The following is a 21158-nucleotide window of genomic DNA, read 5'->3' as shown; positions in this document are numbered from 1 at the left end:
AAATCCATTGAAATTTGCTCCCACTTCCACTCAAGGATGCCAAGTGGCTGAAGTGGTACTCCTGGCCTATGATGCTCTGCCTTGATCCACTGACATGTCATGCACTGTTCTACAAAACGAGCAATCTCTCTTTTCATGTTGGACCACCAGAAATATTCCCTCAAATTCTGGTACATCTTCGTACTACCAGGATGTACAATGTAGAGTGAATGGCGTGCCTCCTCTAGAATGACCCGTTTAATCCCGACATCATTCGGTAGACAAACCCTGCTGTGAAATCTCAATATCCCATCACCTGAGATATTGAAATCAAGCTTTAACTCGTTGTGAACTCCTTCCATAACCTCAACCAACTCTAGATCCTCCTTCTATGCTACTCGTATCCTCTCCTGCAAAGTTGGCTGCACCACCAAGTTGGCAAGAACAACTTGATGATTTCCTTCCACCGTTTCCAAGACTAACCTTTCAAGGTCCATACAGATCTGCTGCTGAACTCCCACCGTTGAGACTGGTGCATCAACAGACTTCCGACTTAGAGCATCAGCTACCACGTTAGCCTTTCCTTGATGATAGCTAATAATATAGTCGTAGTCTTTTATCAACTCAAGTCACCTGCGCTGTCTCATGTTCAGTTTGGGTGAAAAAGTACTTAAGACTTTTATGGTCGGCAAAAATCTCACACATTTCACCGTACAGGTAGTGCCTCCAAATTTTCAATACGAACACTACCACTGCTAATTCCATATCATGTGTCGGCTAGTTCTTCTCGTACTTCTTGAGTTGACGAGAAGCATAAGCTATTACTCTGCCCTGCTGCATTAGAACACATCCAAGACCCTTTTTAGAGGTGTCACTATAAATAACAAAGCCGCCATCTCCAAACAGAATGGTCAGAACTAGAGCAGTAACCAGTCACCATTTCAGCTCCTAGAGACTCAGCTTACACTCATCAGTCCAATCGTACCTTATGTTCTTCCTCATAAGTCACGTCAAAGGACCTACTAAACTAGAGAACAATTCTACAAAACGATGGTAGTAACCTGCAAGACCCAGAAAACTTATGACTTCTTGAGCATTTTTCGGTCTCGCCTAGTCGATCATTTCCTCTATCTTACTCGGGTCCACTGATACACCTTCTTTGGACACTACATGCCCTAAAAATGCAATTTGTTCCAGCCATAATTCGAACTTCTTTAGTTTAGCATATAACCTCTTATCCCTAAGCATTTGTAGTACCAACCTCAAATGAACTTCATGCTCTGCAGCACTCCTAGAATACACTAGGATGTCGTTAATAAATACCATGACGAACTGGTCTAAATATTTGTGAAAGACCCTATTCATCAGATCCATAAAAGCTACAGGTGCATTAGTGAAAACAAAAGGCATAACTATAAATTCGTAAAAGCGGAACATCCTCCGCTTTTACCTTCAGCTAGTGATACCTAGATCGTAGATCAATTTTAGAGAAGATCTGTATGCCCTGAAGCTGATCAAACAAATCATCATTCTTGGGTAGCGAGTATTTGTTCTTTAGCGTCACCTTGTTAAGCTCTTTGTAGTCAATGCACATTCTCATCGACCCATCCTTCTTCTTCACAAATTATACCGGTGCTCCCTAAGGAGAAGCACTTGGTACAATGTACCCCTTGTCTAGTAGCTCCTGAAGCTGTTCTTTCAACTCTTTCAATTCAACTGGAGCCATACGGTATGGAGCTTTTGATATTGGCATCGAACCTGGAGCTAACTCTATAGAAAATTCCACTTCACGGTCCTGAGATAATCCTGGCAAGTCCTTTGGAAACACGTCAGGGAACTCATACACTATAGCAATCAGCTCTAGTTTACTTTCTTCGACCAACGCGTCTTTCACCAATGCTAGATACCCCTGGCATCCCTTCATGAGTAACCTCTTAGCCAGCATAGCTGAAAGGATCCGTGGTGTCGAACGCACACATGACCCTAGGAATTTAAATTCCTGCTCCCCAAGCGGTGTGAACAACACCTCCCTCTTGTGGCAATCAATACTGGCATAACTGGCCAAAAACCAGTCTATCCCTAAGATGATATCAAAGTCATACATGTCATACACCACAAGGCCAACAGGTAGCACCCTCCCCTGAATTTCCACCGAGATGTCACGGACTACTTGCTACACTCGACTGCAGAACCAGACGGCGTAGCCACTACCAGTTCATAATCTAACAGTTGCACCTCTAATCCACACAATTTAATAAATTCCTAGGAAATAAAAGAATGCATTGCCCCAAAATCAAACAATACTACAGCTTTATGGGAAAGCATGTAAATGATACCTATGACTACATTACCAGCATTCTCCGCATCATCAAGAGTCAGAGAATACACCCTAGCCTGGGTTATACCCCCTTGCTGACCACTATGATATGCCTGAGTATTTCCCCTTGTATGGCTGTTGCAAGGCCCACTATTTCCCCGCATACGATAATCCCTCGCCCGATGTCATTGCTTACCACACCGCATACACACCCCCGTAGTCATCCAACATTGCCCTGCATGCCTTTTACCACAAAGAGAATGAAATTAGGAATAGCTTCCTAAGAGGGGGGGTGAATTGGCTTTTAAAATTTCTTTTAATTCTTTTTTAGAATTCTTAAACTTATTTTATTTCTTCTAACCAATTCGTGACTGATTTGTTTAATTTGTTAAGAACTCAAGAACTTAGTTTCTTTACTTAATTTTTAACCATACAAACATCAAATCATTCAACCAAACCAATCAACTAAAATTATAAAGTAAACAAACAAGTCAATACACAACACTTATGTAAGATAACAACTTAAGAGGGTTGTTTGTTTATATTTGCCAAATTTGAACCAAGCCCAGTAGTGAATGAGAATTTATGTTTGTTGATGTAAAGCCCTATATAGATGAATCATATCACTCTTTCCAAATATTTAGAACTTAAATAAACTCTTGGTAAATTTATATTTAGGATGTTAACCAAGTAACGTACTCCCGTAAGGTTTCCGTAAGATATGGTGTAACACACGTACTCCCTTTCAGTTTCCGCAACTCAAATCAAAATTAAACCTTAAGTTTGTTTTATTTCCAAATATTACATAGTATATATGATTATAAAATAAACCATCCACGCAATTTAAATATGCTGAAAATAAAGAGTAAGGGAAAGAGAGAATGAGATGGAGATTTTTAGGAGGTTTGGCTTATACCCAGCCTACGTCCTCGCCCTTGGCAATCCACCAAAGGATTCACTAAACTTGTTCCATTAATAGGTGGAACAAACCTTTACAACCTCCTTGGTTAAGGCTAGAGCCCGCCTTCTCCAAACGATATTCCCTCGTTCGGTCACGCCTTTAGGCTAGAGCCCGCCTCTCTACGCAATATCCCCTTGCTTAGCCAACAATTCAAACAATCCTTGGAACGTCAAAGAACTAAAAGAAATACAAGATAAGATCTGTGTACAAGTATACTCTCTTGAAGAGCAAGTTAGTACAATTTCAACACTATATACTTGAATATAAAATATCAATAGGAAATACAATGAAACTCAATGTAGAATTCACCAATATCCTTCTTAGATGAGGATTAGCAGTAGAAATTCAGAGGAGGAAGGATTAGCACTTCAGAATATCTCAGCACAATAGATTTGTAATGAGTGAACAAGAGAGCTTTGGAAGAACAAGAGTGCTTCAACTTTACAAGCAGATTTTTCAATTCTTGGATGAGTTTTTAAATTGCAAAACCATGTATTTATTGGCTTTCAAACTTGTTTCCATGTTGAAAAAGTTTCCTTAGAGAGTTTCCCAATTTTTTAGAAAGTGTGGAGCTCAAACGGCAATATTTTAAAATATTAGAATTTAAAAAATTTGCCCATTAAACAGTGTTCAGATGTGTGACTGTAGTGACCTCATTTCAGTGTTTGGGCCATAAAGTTTTCTATATAACTCCAAATTATGTGTTCTTAGTGTCAAAAGAAAGATAAGAGAAAATCCTACAACGTTCATGTTGAATACTGTTTAAAATAATGAGTGTTTGATAGAGAAAAATTCACCTCAATGTGGCTATATAAAAACTGACAGCATTTGGGAAAACTCTTTTTGGTGCTTTTTATTCCAAAAATGATTCTAACCTTTTTCAAAATAATTTTTGACCTTATAAAAATATTTTTCAGGTATTTTAAAAGGTATCTAGCTCTAAGATATTAACCTATGAGTTTCAAAATATTTCAAACGATATTTTAAACATTAAAGCACTTACATAAAGACTTCTAATATATTAACATTCTAAGTTCTTGAGTCTTCATGCGTTGTCCTTGGATTGTGTTCATCTTTTCTTCAAGCTTCCACATTCTTTGAGATTTCTCACTTTACCTTTATTTTGCTCTTTGGACTTTAATATGCCTTGGCTTTCAACAACTCATGCATGTCCTCATATTCTTCATGGTTTCATATACCATCTTTAAATCCATGTTTTGACTCATTTAAGCTTCATTTGATTCCTGTGAGCACTTTCACCTTACTTTCTCATATGTGAGCCCTGAAATGACATTACTCACACAAATACATTAAATTTCACTTGTTTGTTAGCATCAAAACGAGATAACAAGATTTTAAACCTTGTAAGGCCAACAGTCTCCCCCCTTTTGATGATGACATACAAGGAGCAAAAATTTGAGTAAGCCTTAAAAAAAGCTCCCCCTTTCAATAAGCTTCATCTTAATAAAATCAATATTAATTTCATCAATCATGCTCATAACTTTCTTTTGGTTTTACAAGCTTTTTCAATCAATAGTAAATACTTAAATACTTCTTTTGAATAGATATAATGTTCATGCTCAATTATACTCAATTTTTGCTTCATAACTTCTCCCCCTTTTGACATCAATCAAAAAGAAAAGAAATGATTTAAATTCAAATACAAATCATTTTAAGCATATCAATAACCATGTATTCCAAACATATGTACACACTCAAGTTATTGTTTTTCAATATAGCATTTATAGTGTGTAGCTCACCGCATTTATTCAAGATACCAACTAATATTAATTTGATGGTTTTTATGATACCAATTTAAAATTTTAAAAAATTAATTCATGATATCAATTGATTAATGATTCATGACACTCCCCCTGAATTCAATACATTCAGTTTTGTTATTAATTTTGTTTTTATCATCCCATGTAAAATATCGAATCATATCATATATCAAATATCAATATCATGCTAAGATCATCAATGTCACATCATGCTCATAGACATAATCATGCTCATAAATAATTTGACTTTGTGATACCAAGTGAGCTTTTAGATTTGATATCTATTGAAATTTTTAACATGTGAAGCCAAGAATACTTTATAGATACCAAAGCTTAATATCACATAATGTATAGTTCATGGATACCAATATAACTACTATTATCTTTCATAACTCATAGATAAAGAGCAGTATGTTTATCCATGTGATTCATTTAAAATCATGCATGTTCAAGAATTATCCTTATATCAAAAATTTATGCTTAAGCTCAATAATTCTCATTCTCAATTTTCAACATAGTGAGCCATACTTTTCAATATAAATCAAGTCAAGTTAATTAATACACATGTAGCATATCAATACATCACATGTAGGCAAGTAAGCATGTAGCATGTAACATCAAGGCACTTATATAATAAGCTTAGATTTGATATTTTCTTTATATTTTCTTAAGTTAAGTCTTGTAAAGAGTAATCCTATGATTTTGGCCAATAATGCCATTTTCTATTTTATATATGTGTGAAGTTATTTTTTCAATTTTGGTACCCATATTTTCTTGGGTCCGGAGGATTTTTCAAGGGAGGTTTCTTTTATTTTCCATACTTGTTTGGTTTTAACACCTTTCCTCTTAAACGGACATTCAAACTTTATATGCCCATTTTTCTTGCATTGAAAGCATATGATGTTTGTGTAAGCATTAGAAGATGTGCAAGTATAGTCTTTGGATTCTTTCAAGAAATATCCCATGTAAGAATTCTTTTTCTTTTTATTTTCAATTCCATTGAAACCAATGCCTTCTTTATTTAAAGACATTCTTTGTAAGCCAATCATCTTATCAAGATTTTCATTTCCTTTAGTGAAGTTATGAATGATCTTATCTTTATCTTCAATCTGACTCTTGAGATTTTCTATCTCTTTCTTGTTATCAACCTTCTTTTGTGATTTCTCTAACTCTAGAGATAATTTTCTTATTCTATCATCTAATTCATAAATATACATATCTTTCTCATATACGGTAGAGGATAGAGATCGAAGGTCTTCTATCATTTGTTCATTCTTGATTTCTAGTTTCTCAATTTTCAAGTTGTTTTCTTTTTCAGCAAGATTTTTGGATTCTATTTCTTTCTTTGCTAATTCACACTTATGTTCTAATTGCTTGAGTTTTGAGTCTTTATCTCTTTCAGCATTCTTTAGGAATTCTAACTCTTTCATTAAACTTTCATTCTTATTCTTCAATGAGGTGTTTTGTTTATTTGCTTTTATCAGCATCTTATGTACTTTAAATAGATCATTTTGAAGTTCATCATAAGATGGCATACCCTCATCACTTGATTCATTACTACAAGAGTTATTTGAAGATTTAGTTGAGGAGTTTTCCTCATTATCCCATGCCATAAAGCACGTGTAAGCAATCTCTTGATCACTTATTTCATTCTCCAAACTACTTGTACTATCCCAAGTAGTGGCTTTCATAGCCTTCTTGTTTTTCTTTTTAGACCCTTTCTTTAATAGTGGACATTCCGGTTTTAAATGTCCAGCTTTATTGCAATTATAGCATGTAGGAGTTTTATTTTTAGATTTCTTTTTGCTGATTTCTTCTTCTGATTTATCTGATTCAGATTTTTGATTTCTTCTCTTGGATTTGTTTCTCCTTTAGTATCCTTGCTAGCTTTTTAGATATGAAGGCTTCTTCATCTTCATCCATTTCACTACTTGAGTTTTCTTTTGAGGCTTTAAAGGCTATTTTTTCTTGGGCTTTGGTTTTCCCACTCTTTTCATTCATTACCATTTCGTATATGAGGAGAGAATCTATAAGCTCATCTAAGGATGTATTTTTCAGATTTCTACCTTCCGTGATAGTAGTAGCCTTTGGTTCCCACATGGAGGGAAGACCTCGTAGAATTTTTCTTTTCATCTCATAAGTAGTGTAAGTTTTTCCTAACGCATTTAGGGAATTTATTATATGAGTGAACGTAGTAAACATATTTGTAATTGACTTATCTGGGTTCATCTTAAAGGCTTCATACTCTCTTGTGAGCATATCAACCCTATTATCCCTAACATCCGTTGTTCCTTCATAAGTAACTTCTAACTTATCCCATATTTCCTTAGCTGATTTACAAGCCATTACTCGATTAAATTCATTAGCATCTAAAGCACAATATAACTCATTCATAACACTAGCATTAACTAGTAGTATCTTATAGTCTAGGTCGGTCATATCATTTTTCTCTTTGGGAATTTGTTTTCCATCAACTATCTTAGTGCGAATTTGGTCACCTTCCATGACAACTTCCCATGCTTTCCAATTCATAGTTTGAAGATATATTTGCATTCTCTTTTTCCAAAAAGTGTAGTTCAAACCACAAAAGATTGGTGGCCTAAGTGAAGATTGTCCCTCTCCAAAGGGAGCTACGCCTAAGTTAGCCATTTAGATCTTTTTATAGTTGCTATTTAAGATTTGCTATAACACCGCTCTAATACCAATTAAAATTAGGAATAACTTCCCAAGAAGGGGGGTGAATTGGCTTTTAAAATTTCTTTTAATTTTTTTTAGAATTCTTAAACTTATTTTATTTCTTTTAACCAATTCGTGACTGATTTGTTTAATTTGTTAAGCACTCAATAATTTAGTTTCTTTATTTATTTTTTAACCATACAAACATCCAATCATTCAACCAAACCAATCAACTAAAATTATAAAGTAAACAAACAAGCCAATACACAACACTTATGTAATATAACAACTCAAGATGGTTGTTTGTTTATATTTGCCAAATTTGAACCAAACCCTGTAGTGAATAAGAATTTATGCTTGTTGATGTAAAGCCCTGTATAGATGAATCAAATCACTCTTTCCAAATATTTAGAACTCAAATAAACTCTTGGTAAATTTATCTTTGGGATGTTAACCAAGTAACGTACTCCCGTAAGGTTTCCGCAAGATATGGTGTAACCAACGTACTCCCTTTCAGTTTCCGCAACCCAAATCAAAATTAAACCTTAAGTTTGTTTGATTTCCAAATATTACGTAGTATATATGATTATCAAATAAACCATCCAGGAAATTTAAATATGCTGAAAATAAAGAGTAAGGGAAAGAGAGAATGAGATGGATATTTTTACGAGGTTTGGCTTATACCCAGCCTACGTCCTCGCCCTTGGCAATCCACCAAAGGATTCACTAAACCTATTCCGTTGACGGGTGGAACAAACCTTTACAACCTCCTTGGTTAAGGCTAGAGTCCGCCTTCTCCAAACGATATTCCCTCGTTCGGTCACTCCTTTAGGCTAGAGCCCGCCTCTCTACGCAATATCCCCTTGCTTAGCCAACAATTCAAACAATCCTTGGAACGTCAAAGAACTAAAAGAAATACAAGATAAGATCTGTGTACAAGTATACTCTCTTGAAGAGCAAGTTAGTACAATTTCAACACTATATACTTGAATGTAAAATATCAATATGAAATACAATGAAGTTCAAGTGTAGAATTCACCAATGTCTTTCTTAGATGAAGATTAGCAGTAGAAATTCAGAGGAGGAAGGATTAGCACTTCAAAATATCTCAGCAAAATAGTTTTGCAATGAGTGAACAAGAGAGCTTTGGAAGAACAAGAGTGCTTAAGCTTTACAAGCATATTTTTCAATTCTTGGATGAGTTTTGATTTGCAAAACCATGTATTTATAGGCTTTTAAACTTGTTTCCATGTTAAAAAAGTTTCCTTAGAGAGTTTCCCAATTTTTTAGAAAGTTTGGAGCTCAAATGGCTATATTTTAAAATATTAGAATTTAAAAAATTTGCCCGTTGAACAGTGTTCAGATGTGTGACTGTAGTGACCTCATTTCAGTGTTTGGGCCATAACATTTTTTATGTAACTCCAAATTACATGTTCTTAGTGTCAAAAGAAAGATAAGAGAAAATCCTACAACGTTCATGTTGAATACTATTTAAAATAATGAGTGTTTGATAGAGAAAAATTCACCTCAATGTGGCTATATAAAAACTGACAGCATTTGGGAAAACTCTTTTTAGTGCTTTTTATTCCATAAATGATTCTAACCTTTTTTAAAATAATTTTTTGACCTTATAAAAATATTTTTCAGGTATTTTAAAAGGTATCTAGCTCTAAGAAATTAACCTATGAGTTTCAAAATATTTCAAAAGATATTTTAAACATTAAAGCACTTACATAAAGACTTCTAAGATATTAACATTCTAAGTTCTTGAGTCTTCATGCCTTATCCTTGGATTGAGTTCATCTTTTCTTCAAGCTTCCACATTCTTTGAACTTTCTCACTTTACCTTTCTTTTGCTCTTTGGACTTTAATATGCCTTGGCTTTCAACAACTCATTCATGTCCTCATATTCTTCAAGGTTTCATATATCATCTTTAAATCCATGCTTTGACTCATTTAATTTTCATTTGATCCTTGTGATCACTTTCACCTTACTTTCTCATATGTGAGCCCTGAAATAACATTACTCACACAAATACATTAAATTTCACTTGTTTGTTAGCATCAAAATAAGATAACAAGATTTTAAACCTTGTAAGGCCAATAGAGAGCAATCATGATAGGATACGGAACTCTAAGATTTACCACCACTGTTCTTTTTTCAGTTACCTTGTCTCGCCCCAGACGAAGAACTGGGAAGCGCTGGCCTCTTCATCGGGACTTGAACATCTATGTCCTCCAGCAAACTCTCCTCTGCCACGGTGGCTTTGTCAATCAATGTAGCAAAGTCCTGCAATTGCAAGATCATTGTCTGTCTCCATACTTCCTTCCTCAAACCCCTCTGAAACTTCTAGGCCTTCTTCGCTTCATCTGGTATCACAAATGGAGCGAATCGGGACAGCTTCTGGAATTTGGCAACGTACTGTTGCACCGTCAGCGACTCCTGCATCGGGCTCATGAATTCCTCTATCTTTGCATTTCTGACTGTGGCCGAAAAATACCATTCAAAGAATAGCTCTTTGAAACGAGCCCATGTCATCACTACTGGTATCGGTCGGTGCTCCTCCATCTTCTTTACAAACACCCACCATATCTCTGCCTCTCCTAACAACTTGAATGTTGCAAAGGTTACTTTCTGCTTCTCTGTATAGTTTAAAACATCTAGGATTTTCTTGATCTCCTGGATCCAATTCTCAACTCGAATTGGATCTGCACTTCCTACAAAAATCGAAGGCTTCAACCTGGTAAACTAATCAATGGAGCAACCCATCTCAGTTGTGGGATGATCCTGCCATCTGGTCATTCACACCACCTCAACCATAAGTTGCTATGCGAAATCCCGCAATACACTAGTAGAGTCACTGCCAGCCTCATGGCCGGCACCCTCACTACTATTGCCTCTTACATTGGTAGTAATGTCCTTGGATTCCATGTTGAAAAGAAATTGTGAAAATCCATTAGAAGAGTAATAGCCTAAGCATCGGCTAATACTATCATACTATAGATTTAGTCACCTAAATTCATACCCTTAATATTGACGTACTTCATTAATTTGACATCATCTTTCTAACTCAAGTTCCACCCTCCCACTTGGAAACAAAACCGTCAATGAATTTTCGTGATTTTCTAAACCATTTGATAGATCCAGAAAAACATAGAAGTCTATCAATGGATTTTTGTCTCCAAGTATACAAAGCAAAACCAAAGGTCTTATCCATTTCCTATACTCTAGTATATTCTAGACTGCAGAAACTAGCAAAACCTAAGTTCTGCACATATCCCTAACTAGGCAGCATGAAACAAATCACACTTCTGACTGGTTAAGGCTCTGATACCAACTGTAAACACCCAGCCCTTTATACGAACCCAGATTGTTATCGCCAATACAGAATACTTGTACCTGATAAACATATATAAACAACCTGCCCTAAACAGAGACATACAGGTGTAAGTCATACACAATTGTAGTGGAAAACATAAACATCCATCGGGATTTCTATTAGACATATACCATAGTTTTCTACCTGTCTTCTATAATGCATACATCCATAATCAACATATAATCAGATTCTTACAATCTCCCAAAAAGATATTTTGTACCAAGACTATTGCACACATAAAAGACTTATGTAAGCTAAACTCAAAAACCACCTCCCCGGTCCTTCTAGCAACTAGGACTGACGTCCAGTAGAACTTGAAACAAAGGTTGCATAATGAGGTGAGACACTTCTTAGTAAGGCGGAAAATATTACAACAATGTGTGACCACATGCGTATATTTCAATTAAAATCTACTACATATAAGGCATATTTGCAATACTGCAATATAAAAGATCTATGGACATAAGTCAAGTGACTTTATCCATTTTAATTGTTAAATCATGCATATGAATATTAGAACAATGACTAGCTTGGTACAATACAATACACCTATTTACCCCGCGGCACAGGTTGTGCACTAATAACTCTAACATGCCCTGTTTGTGTAGGCATTGTCAAGCATCTATTATACAGTTTGACTACCCCACCTGATCCATTATTTCACCAGTGGTTCCATTACTCCTGCAATTTGACTATCTCTATACTCACACTGATTCACATGTGTGATTGCACTGTACTTTACTAGCTACGGAACCGAGCATTTAGTAACGCGAGTATCTTTCAACCCCTATAAACTGAAGTATGTTTCAACCCCTTTACACTGAAGTATCTTTAAACTCCTTTGGAAGCAAGTTGTGGTTCCATTTATCATATATACAATTTACAATGAAAACATAATAACTTGTGCAATTCTAGTATTTTCGCAAACTCATACAATCACATTGTGGTGTAAACCAGCACGTACCCTGTCAATTTAACCCTTTTTACATATATAGCACGATATATATCTGGCATTTTTTTTCCACGTTTTCAGTATAGCAAATTGGAACTTAAGTTCCCATAATTCATACAAATATTATAAAAGAATCTCACATTTCATTTCAATCCATATGTCTCACTAGTTTAGTTAAAAGTCCACTATATGGTATAAAATTCAATAAACATCATTTGAATGAGAAATAAGAGATTAAAGCATCTCCTACAATCGTATTAGTGCAAATAAAGAAGTTTTTTAAAGTTTGGAGATCGTACGCCAAAATTCTCATTTTTACCAAAAATCGTAAAATCGTAAAACTGGTATTTTTATCCTGCGGAATTTAGCAAATAAGCAGTCAAACCGTACATATAAACATAAACTAACTTTTTAGAGGTTTAGTTTTATAGAAAAATGTTGTAAACCATTTCCCCTTACCTTAAACCCGAAAATAGAAACACGTACGAATCGGTCCAAACCAACAACCCGAGATCCTCGAAACCGCAAAACCATAGAACATTACTTTACCACAATCTCGATTACTATCCAACTACCTAATTGAAAATGATATCAGATCCTTACCTCGATTTTTGAAAAAACCCTAAAATCATCAAAACGACAATCCGATCTGCTATATTTGTAAAGTTTCCTCCTCTGATCCACACAGGAACCTTCGTTCGTAGAAATGGATGACGAATAGTGAAGGATCATAGAAAGAGAGAGGGAACCTGCTGGTTCTAGAGAGAGAGAGAGAGAGAGCTTTTGAGTTTTCTTAACCCTTAAGTAACTAAAAAGGATATTTATAGGGCCCTTGACTAAGTCAAACTCATCGACGAGGTGGCACCTTCATTGACAAGCCAGCCACATAGCTCGTCGACGAATCCCATCTGGATATTTTCTTTGACTCGCTCGGTATTTCCTCATCAACAAGGCACTAAAGGAACTTTGTCGACGAATATGCTGCCCTCGTCGACGAACCCTGTAGAAATACCCCTTTTCGTCCGTTTCTTATTTATTTTCTTATTTACCGGTTTGGGTCTCTACAACACCATTCTGAGCCATTGCAATCTTTATGCAAATATTGTTAATCTTATCACAGCTGAGCTCTCACACTAAATGACATGAATGGTGTATTCCCAAAAGAGGGGTGAATTGAGATTTTAAAAATATTTGTGGATAATTTAAACGAATTTACCAACCAATATCCCAATTAATATATATATATATATATATATATATATATGTGTGTGTGTGTGTGTGTGTGTGTGTGTGTGTGTGTGTAAAGCAATCACAACAGTAAGTAAATAAACATACACTTGCAAAAATTTAAATAAGATAAAAGAGAAAGAGAGAGAGAGAGAGAGAGAGAGAGAGAGAGAGAGAGAGAGAGAGAGAGAGAGAGAGAGAGAGAGAGAGAGAGATTGACATTGAGATTTTTAATGAGGTTCGGCCAATCCTACCTATGTCCTCACCTCAAGCCAACCCGCTTGAGGATGTTGGGCTTTTGTGGAGCATAGTTACATTAAATTTGGGCCCATTTTGTAGTCCATTCGGAACCCTGTGTGCAACATATAAAATGATTGTTTTTTGGGTGATTAGGGTTATGCAGTCACACTTCACGAGAGAGTGAGAGGGAGAGCATTGTACCACCGCACTCTCTGTATTTTCTTCTTGATAATAGTGAAATCCCTACAACTCCGTGGACGTAGGCAAAATTGCCGAACCATGTAAATACTATCTTGTGCATATGATTGATTTTTCTTTGGCGTGTATTCTTTCTCTATTTTGTTTCTCACAGGTTTCGAGAATCTGTTCTTAATTCCCAACAATTGGTATCAGAGCCTAAGTCGAGTGGGAGCAATGGCAGAGGAAGCAAGAAAGGCGTCTGGAATAGAAACGTTTGATGGCACATACTTTGGATTCTTGAGGATGTAGATTGAGGATTATCTCTATGGGAAGAAGTTACATCTACAGCTTCTAAGAGAAAAACCTACTACTATGAAGGACGAGAAATGGACTCTCCTTGATAGATAGGCACTAGGAATTATAAGATTAACTCTATCTAGGTCTATTGCACACAACGTTGTGAAGGAGAAGACTACAACAGATTTGATGAAGGCTTTATCTGGTATATATGAAAAATCGTCAGCAAATAACAAGGTACATCTAATGTAGAAATTGTTTAATTTAAAGATGGTAGAGAATGCATCAGTAGCACAACATCTGAATGAGTTTAATACTATCACAAATCAATTATCATCTGTAGAAATTGATTTTGATGATGTGATTCATGCACTGATCGTTTTGGCTTCATTACCAAATAGTTGGGAGGCAATGAGGATGGCTGTAAGCAACTCTACTTGAAAAGAAAAACTGAAGTATAATGATATGTGGGATTCAATTCTGGCTGAGGAGATTCGCAAAAGATATATAGGTGAAACCTCAGGATCTAGTTCTACCCTAAACCTTGAGACAAGAGGTTGAGGTAATGACTGAAATTTAGATTGGAGTAGATCAAAATCCAGAAACTATAATCAAAACAGAAGTAAATCTAGATCTGGCCAAAAGGGACGATGTTGGAACTGCTGGAAAATGGGTCACTTTAGGAGACAATGCAAAAGCCTTAAGAAAAAGAATGAGGATGATTCTACTAATGTTGTAACAGAAGAGGTACAAGATACACTACTTCTTGCAGTAGATAGTCCACTTGATGATTGGGTTTTGGACTCAAGAGCTTTGTTTCATACCACTTCACACCATGAAATCATACAGAACTATGTAGCAAGAGATTTTGGTAAGCTGTATTTGGCTAATGGTACATCCTTGGATGTTGTGGGTATGGGAAACGTCCGGATGTCGTTGCCCAATGGGTCTGTTTGGTCACTGGAGAAGGTATGGCATATTCCTGACCTGAGAAGGAATTTGATTTCTGTTGGACAACTTGATAATGAAGGGCATGCAATGTTGTTTGCTGGTGGCACTTGGAAGGTTACAAAGGGAGCCAGAGTATTGGCTCGTGGAAAGAAATTTGGTACTCTATACATGACCTCAAGTCCAAGAGACACAATTGCAGTTGCTAAAGCAAGTACTGACACAAGCTTATGGCACTGCAGATTTGGTCACATGAGTGAGAATGGGATGAAGATGCTGTTGTAAAAAAGGAAATTATCAGAATTGAAGTCCGTTGATTTTGACTTGTGTGAAAGCTACATCTTAGGAAAGCAGAAAATGGTGAGTTTTTGAAAAATGGCAGAACACCGAAGGCGATAAAAATTGGAGTTAGTGCACACAGATTTGTGGGGGCCTTCTCTCGTTGCATCCCTTGAAGGTTCAAGGTACTACGTTACTTTCATTGATGACTCAACCAGAAAGGTATAGGTCTGAAAAATAAATATGATGTATTTGAAACTTTTAAGAAGTGGAAGGCTATGGTTGAGACAGAGATAAGTTTGAAAGTAAAATGTTTGAGGTCGGACAATGGAGGAGAGTACATAGATGGGGGATTCAGAGACTATTGTGCTACACATGGAATTAGAATGGAAAAGACCATTCCTAGGACACCACAACAAACTGGTGTGGCTGAGCGCATGAATAGAACTCTTAATGAGCATGCTAGGAGTATGAGGTTGCATGCTAGACAACCAAAAACTTTCTGGGCTGATGCTATTAGTACTACAACTTATTTGATAAATCGTGGACCTTCAGTTCCCATGGAGTTTAGACTTCCTAAAGAGGTTTGGAGCGATAAAGAGGTAAAGTTTTCTCACTTAAAAGTTTTTGGTTGTGTTTTTTATGTTCATATTGATTCTTATGCTCGTACTAAACTTGATGCAAAGTCCAAAATATTCTATTTCATTGGCTATGGTGATGAGAAATTTGGCTATTGGTTTTGGGATGAACAAAATAAGAAAATCATCAGAAGTAGAAATGTGATCTTTAATGAACAAGTTATGTACAAAGACAGGTCAACTGTAGCGACAGATGTCACAGTGATAGATCAGAAGAAATTTGAGTTTGTTAACTTAGATAAGTTGACTGAAAGTACTACCTAGGAAAGGGGTGAAGATGATAAGGAGAATGTAAAATCACAGTAAAATCAGAATACACCTATAACTGCGGTGCGTAGATTTTCCAGGACCATTAGACCTCCACAACGTTATTCACCTGCTCTAAATTATCTCATGCTAACAGATGGTGGTGAGCCAGAGTGTTATGATGAAGCCCTGCAGGATGAAAGCTCAAGCAAGTGGGAGTTAGCCATGAAGGATGAGATGGATTCCTTGTTGGGGAATCAGACATGGGAACTAACTGAATTGCCAGTAGGGAAGAAGGCTCTGCACAACAAGTGGGTATATAGAATAAAGAGTTAGACAATTAAACTAATACCGGGAATGATGGCTGCAGAAAATCTACATCTTGAGCAGTTAGATGTGAAAACGGCATTCTTTCATGGTGACTTAGAGGAAGACATCTACATGATTTAGCCAAAAGGGTTCATTGTCCAAGGACTAGAGAATTTAGTCTGCAAACTAAGAAAGAGTTTGTATGGTCTAAAACAAGCTCCAAGACAATGGTATGAGACATTTGATAGCTTTACGCATAAAATTGGGTTCAAGAGATGTGAAGCTGATCATTGTTGTTATGTTAAGTTCTTTGACAATTCTTACATCATTTTACTATTATATGTAGATGATATGTTCATTGCAGGGTCTAGCATTGAAGAGATTAATAATCCGAAGAAACAATTGTCAAAATAGTTTGCAGTGAAGGATTTGGGAACTGCAAAGAAAATCCTTAGAATGAGAATTATTAGAGACAAGGCTAATGGTACATTGAAGGTTTCACAGTCAGAGTATGTGAAGAAAATTCTTAGCAGGTTCAACATGAATGAAGCTAAACCAGTGAGCACACCCTTGGGTAGTCATTTCAAACTAAGCAAGGAACAATCACCGAAGATAGAAGAAGAAAGGGACCATATGAGCAAGGTGCCCTATGCTTCAGCTATTAGCAGCTTGATGTATGCTATGGTGTGTATAAGGTTAGACATTGCACATGCAGTGGGAGTTGTGAGCAGATTCATGAGTAAGCCAGGAAAGTAGCATTGTGAGGTAGTCAAGTGGATTCTGAGATATCTGAGGGGTTCATCGGATACATGTCTTTACTTCACAGGCAAGTTTGAAACTGTAGGGTTATGTAGACGCTGATTTTTCTGGTGATAATGATAGCAGAAAGAGTACTACTGGGTTTGTATTTACTCTGGGTGGTAAAGCTATATCTTGGGCTTCAAATTTGCAAAAGATTGTTACTTTGTCTACTACAGAAGCTGAGTATGTTGCAGCAACTGAGGCTGGAAAGGAGATAATTTGGCTATATGGTTTTTTAGATGAATTGGGTAAGAAGTAAAAGATGGGCATTCTACACAGTGACAATCAGAGTGCAAGTTTTCTTACCAAAAATTTGGTTTTTTATTCAAAGTCGAAACATATACAGAAATATACCACTTTATTCGTTACCTTGTTGAAGATAAGATGGTAATACTTGAGAAGATCTGTGGATCTAAGAACCCAGCAGACATGTTGACTAAGGGTGTTACTATTGAGAAGCTGAGGCTGTGTGTAGCTTCAATTGGTCTTCTAACTTGAGGACAGGAGGATGAGTTGTAGGGATGAGGGATTGTTCATTTGGAGGATTGCAGTCGATGTTGGTGATTGAACTAGTCTCCAAGTGGGATATTTTTTGGGCTTTTGTGGAGCCTAGTTACTTTAAATTTGGATGATGACCTGACCTTTCTTTAATAAGAGATTTCTATCCTAAGGGTTAGTCCATGGAGCGAAGGCTTGGGCCCATTTTGTAACCCATTCGGAACCTTGTGCACAACATATAAAATGATTATTTTTTGGGTGATTAGGGTTATGCAGTCACACTTCGCGAGAGAGCGAGAGGGAGAGCATTGTACCACCGCACTCTCTGTATTTTCTTCTTTATAATAGTGAAATCCTTACAACTCTATGGACGTAAGCAAAATTTCCGAACCACGTAAATACTATCTTGTGCTTGTGTTTGATTTTTCTTTGGTGTGTATTCTTTCTCTATTTTGTTTCTCATAGGTTTCGGGAATTTGTTCTTAATTCCCAACAAAGGATTCACTAACCAGCACAGTTAACCGGGTGGAGCAATGTCGTTTACAAATCTCCTTACAGGGTGGTGTTCACTACTCTTTACAGGACGGAGCTTTCTTCCTTAGGCCACACCTGGACCACTGCTTCTAGGCACAACTGCCTCTCCAAGTGATGTACCCTCACTTGGCACAGTTCACTACCCAAACCGCAGGAATAGAAATTTGAAAATAATTTGTGTACAAAAATTGCCTCTTCAAAGCTAAGATGTACAAATGAAAGTATGTATGCACTCTTCAAATGATTTAAACTTGAAGCTCGGTAAAGTAAAGGTTTTCCTCAAAATATTTTTCCAAATAAAACAGAGAGTTAAGGAAAATGTTTTTTCCTTAAGATTGACCTTGTGTAAAATTAAAATTAAGAGAACCTTTTCAAACAAAGAATACATGAATGAATATACTGCTCAAAGCTCTCTTGATTTACTCAAAGATTTTCTCCACAAACAAATTTCAATGATGAAGTGTAGAGTTTAATCTTTGAGATTAACAATAAATACAATAAAAGACTTTCAAGCTAAATATATGAACTTGAATATAAGCTCAAGCCTTTTCCAAGAAACTCTAACAAATTTCTCCAAAAGATTTTTCAAAAGGAAGTATATGGAGAAATTTGATCTTTAAAATCTCAAGAACAAGAAGCTCCTCAAGCTAGTATGTATAGATTTAATATATGCTTGAAGCTTACTTGTATAACCCCAAGATTTTCCCCAAAAATATTTTTCAAATGAAAGAGTAGGGAAAAATGGCTATAATCTTTCAAAATGAGTTTAGAATAAAAGAAACAATTAAAGAATAAACAAATATGATTTTAGAGTATTAATGTGTCATTACTGTATAGGACTCATCTATATATATGTACAGATGATTTCATTCAAATATATAAGAAAAATATTATTCCTACACTCTGAATTTTATGTAATTATTTTTTGAAAGAGTTTGTATCTTAGGGTTAGATATTTATTTATTGTCTTTGGAAAGGGCATGTATCTTGCTGTTAGATTATTATTTATTTGAATTTTTGAAAAGGGCATGTACCTTAAAGTTAGACTTTTATTCAATTAAGTCTTTGGAAAGAGCATATATATTAGAGTTAGGTATCTATTTATTTAGGTTTTGGCTTTTTGTGTTTCTTAAATTCAATATATTAATTATACCTTATTTTTAAGTATTGTGTGTCTGTAAATACCCTAAAGCATTGGCTTTAAAATATAAGTCTCTATAAATAATTCCCTTTATATCACTCTTATCATACTATTCGATCATTCGAAGTATAAAGAGTTTGACAACTCAGGAAATGTATTTTTTGTACAACTTTGGACTCTTTCATTTCTAAAAAAAATGGAAAGAGTAGTATGATTTAAATCTAATTAAAAGGATTTCTGCCTCTAGATTGAATGTTTGGATCATGCCTAACTAATTAAATTTTTGCACCACCTTTAATAAATGAGATTCTCCCTATTAAAGTTCTTTATGAATGGTATATGTACAAGACAAACGTCAAAGCCGTGACAAAACAATAGAGACCCTTTTGTGATACAACAACAATAACAACAACAAGTCCTAGGTCCCACTATGTGGGGTAGACTACATGAATCATTTTCCGCCAATTCACCTAAAAGAGTGTTTTCCTCTATTAAATTAAGGTTTGTTAAATCCTTCCTCACTTCCTCTATTAGAGACCCTTTTTTGATTATCCTCCATAAAACTAATGCTTTTTAAATAAATAAAAATAAACATATAACAATTTAGTTTAAAGTACTTGTTCTATTTATAATGCAACAAGGGAAACTTCTTATTCAAAAATTTTTGTCGTACCAATTAGTTTAAACTATTTAAGACAAATAGTTTGGTACTTTGATTGTATGCTTGCTCAAACTTATAAGCTAAATAATTTATTTTCAACAACTAATGTGAAATTTGCAAGCATACTTCTCTCCACACACATATAAAAGATTTAGAAAGCACATAACATATAAGAACTTTGCATTATTTTTCCTCCATAGAACCTAATGTGTTTAGTATGAAAAAGATCTTTACTGGTTCATATTGCAAAGTTGTCTTGAGATATATTGAAATTTACTTATGATGCTTCTTCAACTACTTGAATTTCAATATATTTCATTTGATTAGATTTTGATGATTTCTAAAACACAGTCAAACCTCAAGAATATAAATTTTATACACTCAAAAATATTATACGAAGAAATTGATAAATAAGATGATTAATCATGACACAAGTCATTAAGATATCACATGCATGGCAGAATAATGGAATTTTGAACTACTACCTTTCTGATTATTTTATCCATGAGCCCCACTAATTTAAATTAAGACACATGTTTTAATTTGTCAAATTTATTCAAACTATTAATCTTTCAATCTAGCAAATCTTAAAATTCATACGATATAATTTCAATTACTATATGTTTTGTGGCATTATTGCATCATTGTGCATGGTTGGTGTTTACTAGTTATACCCTTTATAGAAGTGTTATATCTTGTTTTTCTATAATTTCTTTTGGTATAATATAATTAATCAAGTTGATACATTATTTTGATATATTTTTTTTTTTAAATGCAAAAAATTAGGATACTGGATGGAGCAAATCTTAAAAGATAAAGTGCAATGGCACATAGTTTGGTACAGTATTTGATATGTGTTGAATTATATTACCTCTGAATTTGAAACTCAGGCCTGTTAGCCACAATTGTTGAACTATCTCAAATTTCTCAATTTAAATTTTATATTTCGTTCATGATCATGCCTCTCAATATGATGAGTTAGTTAACAATATGATAAAAACAATTTTTTTAGTAATTTATTTAGAGATTAATCGTGAATTGTGTCAAGGAATTACCTCTTCTTTTTTTTCCCTTTATAATTAGAGGACTCATTTGAATCAATCTTCCACAAGT

General features: G+C 35.2%; 1 protein-coding gene across 1 annotated transcript; it reads right to left on the bottom strand.

Annotated features, from left to right (window-relative positions):
• Positions 1–368: 368 nt before the first annotated feature.
• On the bottom strand, positions 369–10022 carry LOC131143876 (uncharacterized). Its single transcript, XM_058092239.1, has 3 exons — positions 9884–10022; positions 1738–2058; positions 369–562 (listed from the first exon to the last, which is right to left on the bottom strand). Exons 1-3 carry the CDS (start codon positions 10020–10022, stop codon positions 369–371), a joined length of 654 nt encoding a protein of 217 aa, XP_057948222.1.
• Between the last annotated feature and the right edge of the window lie 11136 nt (positions 10023–21158).

The sequence above is a fragment of the Malania oleifera genome, chromosome 12, assembly GCF_029873635.1.
Source record: "Malania oleifera isolate guangnan ecotype guangnan chromosome 12, ASM2987363v1, whole genome shotgun sequence".
Taxonomy (NCBI): domain Eukaryota; kingdom Viridiplantae; phylum Streptophyta; class Magnoliopsida; order Santalales; family Ximeniaceae; genus Malania; species Malania oleifera.
The sequence above is the reverse complement of the archived record's forward strand: the minus strand, read 5'-3'. Positions and strand labels throughout refer to the sequence as shown.